General features: G+C 40.1%; 1 protein-coding gene across 7 annotated transcripts in view; it reads left to right on the plus strand.

The window, feature by feature from the left end:
- Positions 1-818: 818 nt before the first annotated feature.
- Positions 819-19,591, plus strand: part of atp6v0a1 (ATPase H+ transporting V0 subunit a1) — a 49,563-nt gene continuing 30,790 nt past the window's right edge. For 2 of the 7 annotated variants that reach the window (XM_033035221.1, XM_033035226.1), the window contains exons 1-6: positions 820-894; positions 7,178-7,349; positions 9,976-10,054; positions 10,428-10,525; positions 11,370-11,498; positions 19,477-19,580. In XM_033035221.1, the coding sequence (XP_032891112.1) occupies positions 7,233-7,349; positions 9,976-10,054; positions 10,428-10,525; positions 11,370-11,498; positions 19,477-19,580 (527 nt within the window). In that variant the 5' untranslated portion in view covers positions 820-894; positions 7,178-7,232. Of the gene's footprint in view, positions 895-947; positions 1,034-7,177; positions 7,350-9,975; positions 10,055-10,427; positions 10,526-11,369; positions 11,499-19,476; positions 19,581-19,591 lie in introns of those variants that run through there. The other 5 variants (XM_033035227.1, XM_033035228.1, XM_033035225.1 and 2 more) reach the window with 4 other exon arrangements.

A 19,591-nucleotide genomic window follows, 5' to 3' on the forward strand; every position in this document is an offset into this window, starting at 1 on the left:
CGCGTTTTCAGCATCAATAACATGTACTGGAAGTGACGCTTGTACCCCAGTTGGATTTTGCGGTCACGTGGGTGACGATCTATGATCCAGTGACCTTTCGTGAAATCACCCTATAGTATTAATGTGTCCTTATGATTGTCCAACCACAGTTACTGCTCAATCACGTAATTGCTTTTCACAGCAAAAGGTTAAAAATATCTTTATTTCAAGATAGTTTAAGTTTAGACTGAGAAAGGATAGTTTTTTTATACAATAAATTGGGTGTTACGATAAGGGTCTGAAGAAGGGTCTCGTCACCAGAGAAGCTGCCTGTCCCGCTGAGTTACTCCAGCTGTCTGTGTCTATCCTCATATCATTGGTCAGTATTAGTTTATTATTGTCACATTCACCAAGATACAGTGAGAGGTTTTTGTTTGTATGCTATCCAGTCAAATCAAACTATGCATGAGTACAATCAAGCCATGCACAACTACAACAGGTAGTGCAAAAAGAAAAACACCAGAGTGCAGAATATAGTGTTACAGCATTACAGTTAAAGAGAAAAAGTCCAAGATGCACAAGGTTGGAAGATCAGGATAACACCCTGGTTTATGTGATGATCTGCTAACAGTGGGGAATAATCTGGAGGTATCCTCTGCCTAATGGGAGATGGCAGAAGGGGAAGGGATGAGTGACTCTGGTGTGAGTTGTTCTTGATTATGTGGACTGCTGCTTTCCTGAGGCAGCGTGAAGTGCAGATGGAGAGTCAGTGGGGAGCAAAGCACTTGCTCTGGTATCTTTGGTGGAGAGGCTGGTCTACGTGACGGAATGGGCTGGGACGTGACGGCGCCTGCGCCTGCGCGCCGCCGCAGTTGAGCGGTGAGATCAGCTGATGCAGCGGCGGCCGAGGTAAAGGTAAATGTCTTCTCATCGTCCATCGGTCCCTCCGGCTCCTCACGCACTCACTCACCCTCCGATCATCCGTCCGCAGCGACCGGCGACCTGAGGCCGGGGCGCTTTGGGGCAACGAACGTGTGGGGTGAAGGGAACCGAGGTGAGGGGGCGGCGACGGGGTTGGGGCTGAGGGTCTGGGGGGGGGCAGTGACAGGCCCAGCCCGGCCCAGGGGAGTGGGTGACAGGCCCAGCCCGGGGGAGTGGGTAGATGTGGAGCGGCAGAGGATGGGTGACAGGGTCAGGGTAGTGGGCGACGGGCACGGCCCCGGGGCCTGGAGGATGGGCGGGGAGTGTCAGGTGCGGGGGACGAGTGAAGGGCCCGACCCAGGGTGGGGGTGGAATGACAGGGGAGTGGGTAACAGGGCCAAGGGAGGGGGTGTCGGGCCCGTCCCGGGGGCTGGAGGGTGGGCGGGGGGTGTCAGGTACGGCAGGTGGGGTGCCGGGCCTGGAGAAGAGAGCGACAGACTATTCTGACCCCCCTTCTTCGATTCACCTGTCAAATTATTCAGGTTTAAAAGACAGTCAATTATAGATGTCCATTCAGTGAGCTGGTGGTAATGCTAGAATCGTTTGTAGTCTGCATTGGTGAAGGTGCCAGTTACATAAATACCAAAATGTCGTTTGTGAAATCCTACTTGTAAATGTAAAAGAAAATTAGAAATGCCAGAAATATTAATCGGGTGGAGAAAAATTAATGAAGGTTTCAGGCCCGTGACCAATCATCAGAACTAAAATGAGTGAGAAACAATTTTGGTTATGTGGTAGGATGATGATGACATAAAAAAGAATGTCTTTGAAAGGGTGGGGATGCAAAGTGAATTGGCAAGACGGTGTTGAAGGTATGATCATTGCAGCTGTTTAAGAAAGAACTGCAGATGCTGGAAAAATTGAAGGTAGATTATCCAGCATCTGCAGTTCTTCCTTAAACAAGTGCTGGAGTGGCTCAGCGGGTCAGGCAGCATCACTGGCGAACAAGGATAGGATGACGTTTTGGGTCGGGACCCTTCCTCAGAGTTAAAGGGTTATCTGTGCCTGGGGTTCTCTCCCTCTCTCCTTTCTCTCTCTTTGCCACACCAAATGGTAGAATCACTCCTCTTTAGCACCCATGGAGACCTATCAAATCTGAAGAAGGGTCCCGACCCGAAACGTCGCCTATTCCTTCTCTCTATAGATGTTGACTCACCCGCTGAGTTTCTTCAGCATTTTTTGATAATTGCAGCTTGTCTGTTTGGAGAGGATGTGACTAGAGGAGATGACTGAATAGAGAAGAGGCCTCAGGATACCCGCACCCATTCCGTTCCTTTCTCTCTCTTTCTGATCCACCCAGGTTCCCTTCTACGCACCCTTCCTTCCACCATGGCCCCGTTACACAGGTGATTTCCTCTTTCCCCATCTACTTCCGTCTACTTATCAACAACACACTGAACCCGTTGGTTTTCTCCCATTCTCCCTGTACTCTTCCCATTTGCCCATCATCCCGCAATTATCTGGCTCCACGTCTTCTCATGTTCTGTAATCTGTGCCGCCAGTTACAATTTATCGCCATCAAGACTGTCACTATCTCCACTCTTGCTTCTGGTACCTGGCTCCATCTACCTAATCCCTGCTCACCAGGATTTGCCTTTCGCTTGCCAGCTTCTGCCTCGTCCACTCTATTACCTCTTCATTCTGGCTATCCTTTTACAATCTCAGTCCTGACGCAGTGCCTCAATCCAAAATGTCTACCAAACCATTTGCTTGCTCGGATGCTTCCTGATCTACCGAGTCCCTCCAGCTTGCTTTTTGTTTGAGATTCCAGCGTCTGCAGTCTGTTATGTCTGCATCGTGTTAAATGTTGAATGTTGACGCTTGTAGAATGCTCAGGCGGAAAATTAGATTATTTTCTTCAAGCATATATTGGGCTTTGGAGTATAATGGAGGTCAGCAAGAGTTCAGAATGGGATTGGAGAATTGATGATTGATAGCTGGAAGCTTTGTCCTTTTTCATTATTATTTGGATGCATTTGTCTATATTATTTATATTTTCAGCATTGAAAGTGTCACTAATTTAAATGTAAACACAATAAGATAAAGCAAAATGCAGTAATGCAATTATTTAAAATTTGTGCTATTTGAAATGTTGTTTTAGTATTTGAAGTAAGTTCCGAACTAAACAATAAAATGGGGAAACGAGACTATAGGTTCTGAAATCTTGAGCAAAAAAAAGACAGCTGGAGGAATTCAGTAGCTTGGGCAGTATCTGTGGAAGGAAAGGGATAGATGGTATTCTAGGTCAGGATAATTTTACGCCTGTCCATTTTCCTCCACGGATGCTGCCTGACTCACTGAGTTCCTTGTTTTTCTCCAAACTATACATTCACTTTGTACCAAGAACACCTGCATTTAGTTCTAATCTATCTATCGATCTATATTTAAAACTGTGTGTGTGTGTGTGTTTCTGCCTGTCTTGTGGTTGCCAGCCTGTGGGTGCCAGCCTTTGATTCGTTGCTACGCCAACACCAGACCCACAAACGCCTAGATTTTTTTCCATTTCGGTAGAGATTTCACTTTTCATTCCAAGTATCCACTCCTCATTAAATTTCGTCGTGTTTATGTACACACTTTTAATAAAATCCTTCTCCCCCTCCACACACTCATTTTGTCGCCTCCTGCTGGCCAGCGACCATAACGGCTGCTGGCGCCCGCCTCTCGCCTCAAAGACAGCATTTAAAAGCAGCCGCACTGCTGAGTGCTCGAATCTTCAATTGGAGGACCACGTCTCCCTTGGGGGCTACGGGTAGGGAACGGCTGCATTGGGGGAGCAGACCCAACGCGTCTGCACTTGGTCTAGTATATAATATTAAAACTCTGTGGCTGGCTGGCTGTGTGTGTGTGTTTCTGCCTGACTTGTGGCTGCCAGCCTTTGATTCGTTGTCACGCCAACACCAGACCCAGAAACGCCGAGATTTTTTCCATTTCAGTAGAGATTTCACTTTTCATTCCAAGTATCCACTCCTCATTAAATTTCGTCGTGTTTATGTACACATTTTTAATAAAATCCTTCTCCCCCCCCCCCCCCCCCCCCCCCCCCACTCACTCATTTTGTCGCCTCCTGCTGGCCAGCGACCATAACGGCTGCTGGCGCCCTCCTCTCGCCTCAAAGACGCCATTTAAAAACAGCCGCACTGCTGAGTGCTGGAATCTTATGTTCGGGAACGGCTTGAGTTGGAGGACCACGTCTCCCGTGGGGGCTACGGGTAGGGAACGGCTGCGTTGAGGGAGCAGACCCAACCTGCACTTGGTCTAGTATTACCTGTTTTTGTCTCTCAGTCATCTTATCTGCCAAAATATTCACCTCTGTTCCTGCTGGACCTATTCTGCTTCATTACATACAGACTGATCATCGTTACGCACCTGGGCTGGAAGCCGAAGGCTGATTTCATTGTCTGTTCTTGGAATTATGTGGGAGATCTTAATAGTGGCTTTATTTCTGGCAGAATAATGTAGAAATCCGACCTTCAGAATTTTCTCTCAAGCTTTGACAGAAAGCAAAGCTAGGGGTGAGGATCTTTGTCAAAGTTGTCAAGGATTAACATTTTTTTTTTAATGTCTTTGTCATTCAAGGATGTTTATGAAAGCATTTCATAACCCATTTATATCAAACCAAATTGTTAAAAAATAAAACTTTAAAATAGAAAACCATAGAACAAATACATAAAAGAATATAACATCCCCCTTTGCTGACCTAATCCTCACGTTTGGAATATGCTTTGAAATTAAAAAGGTCTCCAATCCAATGCCATGTCTGAGCTGGCATGGAATCCAAGTTGCTGTTTTCCTGGTGTAATCTAAGTTGATATGTTCAGATGTTTGAGACATTTTTAAGATTTGGCAGTTGATAATTACTAATCTCTATTTCCAGACAGCGCAATTTGTCTTGTTATCTCCTGCCTTGATTACTCCAGTTTTCGCTTCCCTCTTTCCTCTTATACCATTTTATCTCTGGCGTTTATATACTATCATAACATGCTCTCTTCAATCATCAATCTTGAGTTGCCTTGCCTATTTTGACCCCTGATATTTCAATGCCTGAGCTGTACATTTGTCAAATCCCTGGCCTTCTCGTTCTGGCTACTTGTACATCCGCCATTTTTAATCACTTGTTTTGACTAACATGTTTTCTAAGGCCGAGGTCCTCAGCCCTGCAGTTTTTCCCTAAAGCTTCGCTGTCGCTATAACTTTTATATCCTTTAGAGTTTAATGTTCTTCCTGTAACTATGTTTCATTGAGGTGCTCCGTTTGCCCCCACATCCCAAAGATGTGTGCGGATTCATAGGTTAATTATCCGCTGGAATTTGCCGCTTATTGTATTAGGTGAGAAGTAGAATTTGGGGAAAACTGATGGAAATGTGGGGAGAATAAAATGGGTTAGGATAAAATTGTTGTAAAAATAGGCATTTGATGAACAGTGGGCCGGGGGGCCTGTTTCTGTACAGTAATTCTCTGTCATTAGCATGCTCACTAAAGCCTGCTTTTAGATCAAACTATAGGCCATCTGTTCCAATATTTCCTTAAACCTCTGCAAAATGTTATTTGATGTTTGGTGTGATGTCTTTTAACTACATTAAAATATTTGTGCAATGGATGTGGTTACAGTAACCTAGTAATGCTTCCTGTGAAGAAAACTTGTGGTAAAACAATTGCAAATTTATATAATTTACACATGAATTAGTTAATATCGATATATTGTCAAATATATAAACAATTTTACAGTTCAGTGTTTTACCATTGCAGAATTAAAGGAAGGATACATGACAGAATATATACGTTTAAAATACCAGATGTAAGCATTCATAGGATTAGGTACATGTTATGGAATTTATTGAAAAATTCAAGCACAAACAGAATCATATGGCATTAAAAAGTGTTGCAGCAATTAATAGTGAAAAGCTCAAGTTGCAGGGCAGGTAACTTGTTTGAATTATAATAATAATAATAGAATCATCCACACTAAGTACATGGACAAGTCACAAGTGTTTAGTTGTCAATTTGCCAGGAACAGAACAATGGCATTTTACTTGAAGCTTTTAAAGGCACATTAACAAATAACACAACAAATAATTTCTTGTATTTTTGTTTATTATACATTTATCAGTTATACTAGGTAACCAGACCACTATAATGCAAACAAGTATCTAGTGCAACCAATACAAAGTGCACAGTGTTGCTGAGGTAGGGTTGTGGCTAGGATTGTATAGTGTGCTTCAAAAGTCTGATGGTTGTTGATGGGGTGAAGCCGTTCTTGAACCTGGAGGTAACAGTACTTTGGCTTCTGTGCCTTCTTCCTGATGGCAGCAGCAAGATAAAAGCATGGCCATGGAAGTGTGGATCTTTGGTGATTAGCTGCCTTCATGAGGCAGCACTTCTTGTAAATCCCTTTGATGTGAGGGTCAGTAGCCGTGATGGACTGAACAAATTCCACCACTTTCTGCACCATTTCTGAGCGTTTGGGATACCACAGTGTGCTCTCAACCACATATCTGAAGAAGCTTGAGAGAGCATTCAGCAACTTGCCGAATCTCTTCAAACATCTGAGCAAGGAAAATTATTGAGGAGCTATCTTTGCGATTGCATCATTATGCTGGGCCGAGGACAGATCTTCAGAGTTGTGCATGCCCTGAAACGTGAAGCTGTTGACTCTCTCCACTGTTGTCCTGCCGATGAAGTCAGGCTTGTGGATCCCTGGCCTTCTCTTCCCAAAGTCAGTATCAGTTCCTTGGTCATGCTGGAGTTGAGAGAAGCTCTGGCACCACTCAACCAGATTATCAATCTCCCTCTGGTACTCTGACTCATTGTTACCCTTATTCATTCAACAGCAGTGGTATGGTTGGTGAATTTAAAGATGGCATTGGAGCTGTTTCTGGAAACATAGTTGTGGCTATAGAGCGAGTAGAGCAAAGGGCTGAGCATGCAGACTTGAGATGACCCTGTGCTCATGGTCAGAGAGGAGGATATGTTGACAATTTGTATTGATTGATGTCTGTGGATAAGGAAGTTGAGGACCCAGTTGCAAAGGGAGGGGGAGACTCCGTTTCTGAATTTGACTATAGGTTCAGAGGAGATTTTAAAAAACAAGAATCATGTACATAAAGTATCCGAGTACCGCATTTCATTGATTGAAATCTGCCATTATTTTGTCACTGTACTTAAGTATTTTGTAAGTTTGTCTGTTATCGATAAATCTATTTTCCTTGATTTATTTCAGAAAGAAAGCAGAAAGCATTTATTGAAAATAGTTGGTACCTCTGCAGTGATCCACCATGGGGGAGCTTTTCCGGAGTGAGGAGATGACGCTGGCACAACTTTTCCTACAGTCAGAAGCTGCTTACTGTTGTGTCAGTGAGCTGGGGGAGCTTGGAATGGTTCAGTTTCGAGATGTAAGTTGATGCAATCCATTTCAAGTTCAAGTTCAAATTTATTGTCACATGCACCAATTGCTACAGTGATATTTGAGTTACCATACAGCCAAATAAAATAAAAGGAACACAATACACGATAGAGTTTAACATTAACATCCACCACAGCGGAATCTACGTTTCCCACTGTGATGGAAGGCAATAAAGTTCAGTCATCTTCCTCTTTGTTCACCCATGGTCGGGGTTTTTGAAACCTCCGCAGTCGCCGCTATGGCTGGCCCGATGTACAGGCACTCTCGCCGGGATGATCGGAGCTCCGACGTCGGAACGGATCGGAACACACTTACAGTTTCCTAATCGGCCGCTTCTTACCGGAGACCGCGGCTTCCGAAGTCCACAGGCCGAGCTGGGCGGAGCTCCAACACTGGCAATCCCCGGCAAAAGATTCCAGGCCTCCGCGATGTTAAGATCAGTGCCCGCGGCTAGAAACTCCGCAAACCACAGCTCCACGATGCTAAAGTCAGCAGGTCCAAAACTCCGGAGCTCCAACACAGGCGATCCCCGGCAACGCATCGTTCCGCTCCGCATTGTTAATTCAGTGCTGCTCTGCTGCTGAAGGTCTGGCAGGTCTCCGGTAGGAAAGGCCGCGCCAATCCACTTGGTAGGCCGTGAGGGAGGGGGGGGGGGGGTTGAAGATGCAACAAGGAGAAAAGACCCATCTCCGCCCAGGTAAGTGACTGGGAAATGGTTTCTCCCTATTCCCCCCCACCACCTCCCACATAAGACGCACTAAGAAACATTTAAAACATACAATTAGACACTAAAATAACAAAAAGGGTTAAAGGACTAACAGCTGCTGGTGAGCTTATGTGATAAAAAATGAATGTGTGCCACCTTACTGTTCATGTGAACCTGACCTTGTTACCTTGCTAATTAAAAGTACCTAGTGTACTTGGAGGTTAGTTTACTTTATAGGGTGCTTTATGTTTGAGTGATGGGTTTGGATGCTAGCTTGCTTTATATATTGAATTGAATCCTTTATTTGAATTGAATTGAATTGAATCCTTTATTTGTCATTCAGACCTTTCGGTCTGAACGAAATGTTGTTGCCTGCAGCCATACATGTAATAATAACAACACACAATAAACACAAATTAACATCCACCACAGTGAGTTCACCAAGCACCTCCTCACTGTGATGGAGGCAAAAGTCTTAGAGTTACTGTCTCTTCCCTCCTCTTCTCCCTCTGCGCTGAGGCGATACCCCACCGGGCGATGGTAAGTCAGTCCCGCGGTTCAAGCTCCGCGGCCCGGGGGTGGTCGAAGCTGCCGCCCTCCAGTCCAGCGGACGCAGCTGTTGCCACGGGAGCTCCGGAAAACAGGCACAAGCCTGTGACCTGCGAGCTCCCGACGATGTCGTCCACTGGCCCGCGGCCGGCCCCGGATTCAGGTCGCCGCCGCCAGAACGCCGCCTCAGTCACCGGAGCACCGTCTCAGCCCCGCACCGGGCCGCCCACACGAGAGCGTCTCAGCCCCGCACCGGGCCGCCCACACGGCAGCGTCTCAGCCCCGCACTGGGCCGCCCACACGGGAGCGCATTCCAACCGGGACCCAGGCCGCCCACACGGGAGCGACTTCCAGCCGGTAGCTGGGCTGCCCACGCATGGGGTGTCTCAGCCCCGCGCCGTCCGCCCTCACCGGAGCGCCGAGTCGTGCCGCTGCCCGAACGTCGCCGCAGCTCGAAGACGGCCAGCCTCGCGTTGGTAAGTCCTGGCTGGCTCTACCTCCGGAGCCTCGAGGTCGGTCGCAGGTTGGAGGCCGCCAACTCTGCCATTAGGCCTCAGCTCAGACTGGGGAAGAGAAGGGGGATACGACAAAAAAGTCGCATTCCCCCGAAGGGAGAGACAGAAAGCCCTGTTACAGCCCCCCCCCCACACATAACACAACCTAATAACCAAAAGTTTAACTGAACTAGACAAAAAAAACAACACAAAAAAGTAAAAACAGACAGACTGCAGGCGAGCCGCAGCCGTTTCACAGCGCCGCCACTTCCGGAATTATTGCGTTGCCTAGAGTTTTTGAACTGACTATTTCAGTCCTCACCAGCCTGGCAAAATATTATGGATAATGTTGGTCTTTGTTGTGAATACAGTGAATACGTTAAATTCCAGTTTACTTATAGCAAACTGAAATAGGGTTTCATTTCATTAGTATTTATAAATTCCTAATTTTTCATTTCTTTGATGTCCAGGTGCTACAAAGTATTTATCACTGAAATAATTTATTTAGAACCTGTGGATAGAGACTGTAGATAGTTGTCTCGGGTCAGGTACCGAGACACACTTGCAAAGAGCAATTTTACATTGACCTTGATGTACATTTTTTAGTTGCAACAGTGATCAGGTGTCTGTTTGCTGCACCTGCCCTAATGTATTTGATAATGTCTGCTGTGGGGAATCTGTATTTTTTGATTTATTCTGTTTATATAGAACCTGCATCCACTGTATTCCGCAAATCTTCCCTGAGATTAACAGAATTTTAAAATGTGCATTTGAGTTCTGTAAATCAAATATTCTGTAAAACAGTAAATTGTAAAAGTGTGACAGAAATTCACTGAGGAAGTTGTTAATTTTCTTCCTCCGTACAGTTAAATCCGGATGTGAATGTATTTCAACGCAAATTTGTAAATGAAGTTCGTCGTTGTGAAGAAATGGATCGCAAACTCCGTGAGTGTTTTAATGCATTTGAGAGTAATTTTGGTTGACTCTTTACAGTATTAAAAGGAGAATATTGGGGATGTTGCCATGTAGTTATCATCTATGACGTTCCATTTCTTCATATTTGAAATAACCTGGACATAGCAATCTACAACTCTTCAAATTCCTTTTCATTTAAAGAACATTAAAATTTATAAAAATATTTATGCACCAAAATGTTATTTCTCTTGAAGGGAACTTTTTAACAGCAGGAATGAGCTTAGGAATAAAGAGCAAATTAAAGAATAAAGAGTTTTGGTTACTGATGGACTATTTATCTTTTGGTTTGAATGCATATCTGACAATATACATTTACTTTGAATTTGTTTTATTTTAAATTCAGGTTTTGTTGAAAAGGAAATTCGAAAAGCAAACCTTACCATTTTGGACACTGGAGAGAATCCTGAGGTTCCTTTTCCTCGTGACATGATTGATTTAGAGGTAAGCATTTCCTGATTGGGTCTTGGGTACAATCTTACTTTAGACCTTAATGTTTTATTTTCCCCAAAAGGAACAATGATTCTAAAAATCAGAAATTATTATTGTCATTGATGCATAGACTTGCTTTTATTTCATTGCATTGAAACAAACTTCAATTTATGACTCGGGTGCATCTTTACCCAGTTAATCAGTCTTGAGCCGTGAAGGGGACGACCGATTGAATTCCCTACTAGCATTGTTAGTGAGAGAAAAAATGGCATTCACAATACATTCATTTTTAATGTGTGGTTTCCTTTCCATTGTCACAAATCAAACTATTGAATTAATTGATGACAATTAGCTTAAACTTGCATAGACATTTTTACCCTTTTTCCTCTGATATATTTTTGGTTCTCTCTCGACTACACTATCTTTGTTCAGAAGTTAGATATTGGCAATGCATAAAGGGAATGGAATTGGTTATGCTTGTCTTCATAACAAATGGGTCACAGTGATGGGAGGTTTGTGTTTTGCATTATGTGAAACAAAACATTTTGCGTTATACATGCTATTAGCCCTTGTTTCCATTTAAGCTCTGAGTTGTGATTCTTGTTAATATAATGGTGATGTACCCTTTTTTTAAACCAAGTAATATTTGTTCTCCAGAGTTGCTACCTGAATCGCTGAGTCACTCCAGCATTTTGTGTCTATCTTTGGTATAAATCAGCATTTGCAGTTCTTTATTGGCTTGTTAACCAATTTTAAAATCAATTTAAAAGGTGCATTGCTCCTGGGCAATTGTATCTTCAATGTATAATAGCTAAATTTGCAATAACAATGACATTTTGTGACTTTTATTTTTCAGGCAACCTTTGAAAAACTGGAAAATGAAATGAAGGAAATTAATACTAACCATGAAGCATTGAAACGTAACTTTCTAGAGTTGACTGAATTGAAATACATTCTTCGTAGAACTCAGCAGTTCTTTGATGAGGTCGGATTATTGAGCTTTATTTCAGTTTATACACCATGCCTTGTTGAGGATTAGTTTAAGCTTGCAATGCATGTGTACATTGCTGTTGGTCTTTCTTTCTATATTTCTAATTTGCAGGTTTACATCAAAATTGTTCATTGCAAAAAGACGTAATACTCCATGCAAAATACCTCAATGATTTACTAAAATTCATTTTTTGTGCTGATTTGCCTTTAGAACAAAAATGCATAATTTTATATTTAGCTTATTTGCTTTGCCTAATTTAATCTGAAATCCCTTTCAATTTTATTTTAAATTGGTCATTATACTGCTGAGAAATGAATAGGATCAGTTAATGCTGTTTATAAGCTCTTCAACTGTTAAAAGTCAAAGTCTACACTTGAGTGTTATTAATGCTGAATGGGCAAGTGTATATTGTTTAACTTGTTAGAAAATTGGATTCAAATTGATACTGCTCCTGCGATGTATCTTTTTGTAAAAGCACCAATCTTCATCCTAAATATCTCACATAAGGCAGGATGATGCAGTTTTATGCTTTCCTTCAAATTATCTGTTGACCAATGCCTTCAATGGGCGGGCATACTCTCTTTCCCCAATTCTCCTGAACCTGCTGTGTCTGGATTTGGAAAGCTGATCTTAAGTCTAAGTGGTCGTGAAGATGAATGTAGAGGCGCCAAGGGGTGGAATGGCCTTGAGTGAAGCAATGGGTAAGGTGATGGTGGGGGGAGGGGGAATAGCACGTCGAGCCCCTGAGTGGCCTCTGGAAATATTGGACTGCGACAAAGCCTCTCCCCAACTTGCTGCTGAAATATTTAGTGATATTAAAAACATAATAAACATAAACATGATATTAAAAGCCAAGGTAGACAAAAATGCTGGAGAAACTCAGCGGGTGCAGGAGCATCTATGGAGTGAAGTAAATAGGCAACGTTTCGGGCCGAAACCCTAAAAGCCAATCTATTTTTAAAAAGACAATTAAAAACAATTATTATTGTTGCACAATAAATAGTTTTTAAAAAGTTGTAGTTAACTTTTTTTCTCCCCGCAGACCCATAAATATCCTAAGTGAATAAGTTCACAGACCTTGCATCGGTTCTATACTGCAGTATGTCCATACACATCAGCCCAGCTTTTCGATCTCATTGTACGTACAGTAGCAGAAAGTGGTTGAGGATTTTCTGTATCTAGGGACTTCTGTATCAGCACAAGATTTCTGAATCTTGCGCGCCCTCAGACTTGGCAATTTGGTTTAGAACTATTGCCATTTACCAACAAAATCGAGGCTATCATTTCTCTCAATGATATATTGTCATATTGAAAGGCTAAATATACACATCTGTATATTATGGTCAAGCCTTTGTTGTTCAAGAGTCTCCTCACTAACAGTTATTGTGCAATCAAAGGAGACACTTCTTCCCAGATTAATGACCCTTCATTGATTCTTGCTTCTGCACTTTTCCAGTCTTAATGGAAGGTCATTGATCTGAAATAATAATTCAGTTTCCCTCAACACAGAATGCCACCTGACCTGCTGAGTATTTCCAGCACTTTCGTTTAGCTAGAAGTAATGACCACTGATCTGTGATTTACAATTAAATGGTCTGTGGGATAACTGCTTGGCCAGTTATGCTTCTCAGTGCATTGGTGCAATTATCTTCAGGATCCTCCGCAGTATTAATGTAGATTGAGGAGATGAGAGCTTGTCTTCCCCTGCCCAGGTTGATTTGCGTGTTCATGCACATTTCTAAACTATTGCCCGATGTGCCAAAAGTGGAAATGGAGACATCAAATGTCGAACAGCTGGAGGAAGTGTACTTTTCAAATTTGAACCTTGGAGACAATTGAGACTTTTGAGCATGTACTATTTCATTTAGCAGCTGTGCATGTGTTTTATTGAACATTTAGGCTAATATTAGTCTGTATTGAAATAGTTAGTATTCAAACATTGTAAATTGAATGTGATACAATTGAAATTGTCAGAATGATTTTATGATTCTGCAGTCTTTCCTTCAGTTTCATTTTGCCACATTCAACTAATTCATTATTTCGGAGCAATATAAAAATACTTTAATATTCTAGCTAGGTGTAAATTAATATTGTTGAAATGGGTCAGTCAAGTAATATGCTTCCTAAGTGTGCCTTTGTGAGATTTTGATATAATATAGGACACTAAATATTTTGTATAACCTGTTAATTAAGTTAAAAGCGAACCTACACTTGGTGTCCCACTCAGCTTTAATATGGTGCTCATTGCTTTTGACATTTTTGAGTAGTGCATATGAAGATTGACATGCGCATTTGAAGAGTATAACAACGCCCTCTTGTCACAGAAAGTTCACCTATGACAAAATGAAATACTGACATATATCTGCACAGTAATTTGCAGCTGCTAAATTGAAAATGATTAAAATTATACCATGTGGTTCAATGTTTTTTTTTCTAACTGAAAATTCTGAAAATTGGAAATCACAAATCACAGATTTTCAAACTATAAAATTACCTTGAGGGAAGCAGGTATTTTTCCTCTCTGTATAAATGTTATGGGCTTAATTGCGGTTTTGAAAATGTTCCATTTTGAGCAATCGGGTGTCATTTTAATTGCAGTAGTGCCAATTTATGTTTCTGGTGATGTATGTTGATGGATTCTGGAAATCCCTTGTCAGTGAGTTATGTAGCATTTCATCTAACATGGGGGAATGCTGAAGGAAAAAGGCAGGTCAGGTAAATATAGCCCCAGGATTCGTTTTGAAGTCATTAATTTACAAAGCCGATGTTTTATAATTCTCAGTTAATTTCTCAACAGCAAATTTGATTTTAAGTCCAGCTTCAATAATGTATGAAAATCAAAATCCATGTGGTATCATGCCATCTTGTGGATTTAACTGTAGTTAGTACAAATTTTCTGTAGTTGTTTCATTATCATATTCACAGATCAATCCTCAAATTATAATGTTTTGATTTAATATATCAAAATGTATTTTCTTTCCTAATGTTGGTTCAATTGCAGTATTTGATATTGGCAACTTTGATCATAATATATTTTCAAATATTTCTACAGCAGATATCTACTATAATTTGAAATGGTGTTTGAAGTAGAATTTCAATTTTTGATCTATTTAAAAAAAATGTTTGTCTCAGTAGAGCAGTCAAGTAGAATATTCCTCTCTCGACTTGTATGGAGCTGCTGAAAGATATTTGAGGAAAAATACCTGTGAAATATTTTGATAGTGTGATCAGTTGATACCATGACAATCTAATTCATTTAATTGAGCAGTACATGTTTACAATTGTTTTTTAGCATGATCCTATAGCAAAAAAAGTTTTGTATGTACTCCTTGGAACAACTGTAAAGCCATTTTAGCTGGCTGCTGAAAGATCACGAATACGTTAATCATGTTTGTCCTTTTCCCAGTCTTCTGTTTTTTAAAAATAGGCAGAACAATAACAACGCGAGAGCTAAGTTTTGAATCATTCCGCGTAAGCAGCCTTAAGTGCAGGAATCTAAGGAAGACTGGAAAAGTAACAGTTAATGGCATGCAGATTCCCATCCCTCCCTTCTGTCTCCAAGTTTCTTGTGATTTTTTTTTTCTTTTGCTTTCTTCTTCTGCTTATTTTGAGTGAACTGTCGCAAACTTGATTTGTGTTTCTCTTGACCATTTTGGAAAAATTCAGAAATGTGTTTATGGTTTGATCTCCAATAAAGAGCCACACATGGGAAGCTTTTTGTTTATATGTTAACGGGACCCACATTTTTCCATTTCGTAAGCTGGTTAATAACAATTTGCTTTTTAATGGAAACGCAATTATGATGTTTCTTCAGTATAAGTATACTAGTGCATGTGGCTCTATAGTGGAGATCAATCTCAGAATGGGGCTTGTGATGTACTCTACAACGTACTTTATTTAAAAATCTAATTTACCGATTTATTATGCCTTTTCAAATCAGTTATTTATGGGAATGAATCACCAGTCTATAGCAAAGTCCTTGGGAAATGGTCTTGAATATCTTTACCTGCTGCCTAAAGTAAATGAACATTCACCAATGATTATACTTTTATGAATCTATTTTTCAGCTTTTAGATCAAATTGTTCATCTTTCCATTTATTTGCACACTTCCTATGAAGGGACATGGTTGTTGTTCCTCAGGCCTCATGACATTAAATACCAACTTAAAAAAAAAAATGCAGCAAGAATTCAAATATAATAATGGTGTCAAGTTACCATTCTATATTCAGTGATATTTAGTTATAATCAGCAGCATTTTGGAGTTCAGGAATCTGAGATCTAGTATATTCTGAAGACCTTTGACGAGCGTTGCTTAATCTTGGACATTAACCTCTATTAAATCTCCTGGGGTAAACCTCGATAATTGATATTGGTTTTGTTCTTTAGACATCTGAACATTTAAAAGGCTTCAGGATGCCAACTTCTGGACTGACAATAAGGTTTATGTAATAGTTGACTCAATATAGATTCCATCTTAAGCCATTTCACATTTCATGGGCACAAACATGTGAAATGCACCTGCTATATTGTCCAACTTTTTGCCATAAAAACACGAATTTTACTGTACAAGACAAGCCCTTTTCTTGCTTGTAAATTTGTTTTGATGATTTTTTTAATTGTAAATTTAGAAGTTGCACTCCACACCTTCAAGCTTGTTGCATATAAATATATGATAAATTATAGGTAGACACAAAATGCTGGAGTAACTCAGCGGGACAGGCAGCATCTCTGGAGAGAAGGAATGGGTGACATTTCAGGTTAAGCCGAAACGTCACCCATTCCTTCTCTCCAGAGATACTGCCTGTCCTGCTGAGTTACTCCAGCATTTTGTGTCTACTTTCAATTTAAACCAGCATCTGCAGTTCTTTCTTAGATATGATAAATTATATCTGGTCCAAGATTGTGCTTTCTGTGGCTATTTTGAAGAACCAATTACCCAAAGTAGCCACTTTAGAATTACGAGCTCCAGTATCTGTTTTTTCAGATCTCCTGTCAGTTTTTCATAAAAGCTGTTGTGACAAGTTGGTGAAGTGACCATTCAGTTTTATGTCCTGGGCTTTCATCCAACCATGATTATTGGAATGCAAGTCTTTTTGTTCAGAAATGGGAAATCCATAATTTATATACTTGCCTTGGGGAAATGCAAGTACTGGATTGGTAGCATCTGAGTGATGGCCATAAAGATAATGGGAGGTGATTCTTTTGAAGCTCGTGTGAAGGGAGTGTGTAGCTGATATTCAGCTTCCAGCTTGGGTAAGCGATTGAGACTGCATTTGGATTAAGTGATTCCACCTATACTTTGATAAATACAAAATTGAAAAAGATTTATACATTGAATCATCAAATACCTTTTTCTCTTATTTTTAAACAGTCATAAGACTTGACTGTCTAAACTGCTTCATGCACGTATTTTTAAACCCCCCAAAACAATGAAATATACTTAAAATCTGGGAACATCAGGATATTCTCACTAATTAGAAAACGGGCATTTCAACATACAAAGAACACATTGTCATATTCTTCTGTCAATTAAGGGCAAGAGTTTCTGTCAACAGTTTAAGCCTAAAATTAATTGTCTGTGATATTGACAGTTCATTATGTTGTCCACAGTGTGATGGCAGATTAAAACTATGTGGGTGATATAACTCATCCTAATTGCTGAAACCTAGAGCACTGTAGTATTATAAGTGCAGTATAAATGTCTTACTGGGTTCCTGTATGTTAGATCTATTAAGCCCAAACAGTTCAAACTATTTGAAAGGCATCTTGAAATCAGTTATCCTAATTTAGCCATGTAATTAATGAATCTGATGTTACTAGTTGCAATTCAAGAAGTAATGTATACTAATCAGATTTAATAAATTAATAGATTTTATTTTTTTCTTTATTATGGTTTACAAAAACCAAACAGCAGACCTTACATTTATGATCTGATTATGCAGAGGCACAAGTAACCCATTCTAGTGACGTCCTTTCTTTAATTAGGTTAACCGTAGAATCCGCCACACAATTTCAAACTTTGCTCTTTACCAATTTTTGAAAGAATACTTTCTTTTAGCATTCCGATTTGTAACTAATTGCCGTGTTGATATTTCTAATTATATTTGTCAATTATTATCTTTTCAAAAAGAAAACATCCATTATATTTAATGATAACAACTATGGAGTGGCAGTCAACTTCTAAATTTCTTTAAAAAAAATCTTATCTGTGAATATTTTGCTTGTGTTTTTGCAGTGGTGGAAATTTTGGCAAAATGAGCTTGATATTCCTTGCCAAAACGGAACTGTACATAAGTAGAATCAAGGCCATGAACTGAGAATCAGTTCACAACATCTGAGAGGGAGTAGAAACATTGGTATACTTTTTGGGGGAAAAAAATGGAAATCAATATTTTGTGATTTAATTAAAAAAATACTACTGCTTTCCTTCTGCCCTTAAATAACTGAAGATTTGACCATATTTTAGATGTCATGTGCTTTATCTTGTTTTTGACAAAGCAGTGGATACGAAAAGCATATAAAAAAAAACTACCGGTTGATTCAGTTGTGATTTGACTGTATAAACCACTTTGTAGCTCTAGGTTTAACTTTGTATAAACATTTCAGTTTTTTCTCTGGTTCAAGAAATAGACTTCTTGATAAATGTATGTAGCTTTTATATAAGAACAAATGAATGAGGAGTACAATTAGATCATTTGACCCCTATGGCCATCTGTTTTTGGCTGATCTTCTGCCATTAGCCTGCATTATACCCATATTCCATACATTCCCTTAATATTCATATGTATAATGGATATAATGCTAATAATTGTTGTGATCAATGTGCATTTTACGTTATAACATTGTTATCTTTTTTTTTCGATGGTGATTAAATGCATAAATGATATGCTCAAGGCTTGACAGGTAGTCTTTTAAATATCTCCACTTAGTTGTCAGTTTGTGTAGGTCCACACTGCACAACTTCAGAACTACAGCTATGCTGTAAATTGCTAAAGTTACCCCCTGAAAAGTAGGAAAAATTAGAACATCTACCATAAAATTACTGAGAGTTGAAGCATATTGTTAGAACAGAGCATTGGATATGCCATTCTCAAGAAATAACAGTAGGTGTGCATGCGGTCATAACGGAAGATCTAGGAGAGTGCTTGCAGCCTAATTCATTAATTTTCCTGTAATTTGATTAATACTAAAGATATTTGGAACTCAAGCTAATATTTTAGGTTTATTTTCTTAAAGTTGGCTGGATAATTTGAAGCTGCATGTTACCACCATTATTAGAATGGTTTTGTTATCAGCCGATATGTCATGTATTTTATCTATAACAGGAAAGACAGAAGCAGGATTCTTTAATTAAAAACTATATGATTGATGTCTACTTTATGATTGTGACTGGGTTTATAATCCCAGGGTGATACAGGTTTCCTTCAGCATGTTGCTTCAACTATGAGGTAGGAAGTAGTAGTTGAATAGAGCTGATTGTAAGGAGTTTTCTGTAAGGGCAATGTCGGTATTCTCCTATGAAATATCCAAGTTTTTATCAGAAATCTTTCTCTGCCAAAATCCAGCAAGAATATTAAAACATGTTAATATGTATATATTTAAAATAACCATCAAGCAGTTGATACTATGTCAGTATCCTTTTGAAATTGTTGAAACCAATTTCCACTTCTGCGACTATCACTGGCATGTACGTCTTGGCAATGGCATATTGATTTTTCTGATTTGTCATTTGAGACCTTCAGAAAGATTCAATTTGCTTGAATAGATTTGCTGTTCATCTGTAATCATCTGCTTTCCTGTTCATCTTTGCTTTTATTTCTGTATTTACACAAATTTTATGTATATTGTTTATATTTTCTTTTCAGTTCTGATTCTTTTTTACATTTTGTTTTTCTGCTCTTCTCCTGGTTCCTGATTCCACTGCATGCCACTAACTGGTTTCATAGTATGTTAATTGATTTGTGAATTCAGGCTGAATTGCATCATCAGCAGATGTCTGATCCAGACCTACTTGAAGAATCGTCTTCTCTGCTGGAGCCAAGTGAACTAGGACGAGGTGCCCCGCTCAGACTTGGGTAAATTAATT

Source organism: Amblyraja radiata, chromosome 16 (genome assembly GCF_010909765.2).
Source record: "Amblyraja radiata isolate CabotCenter1 chromosome 16, sAmbRad1.1.pri, whole genome shotgun sequence".
NCBI classification, from domain to species: domain Eukaryota; kingdom Metazoa; phylum Chordata; class Chondrichthyes; order Rajiformes; family Rajidae; genus Amblyraja; species Amblyraja radiata.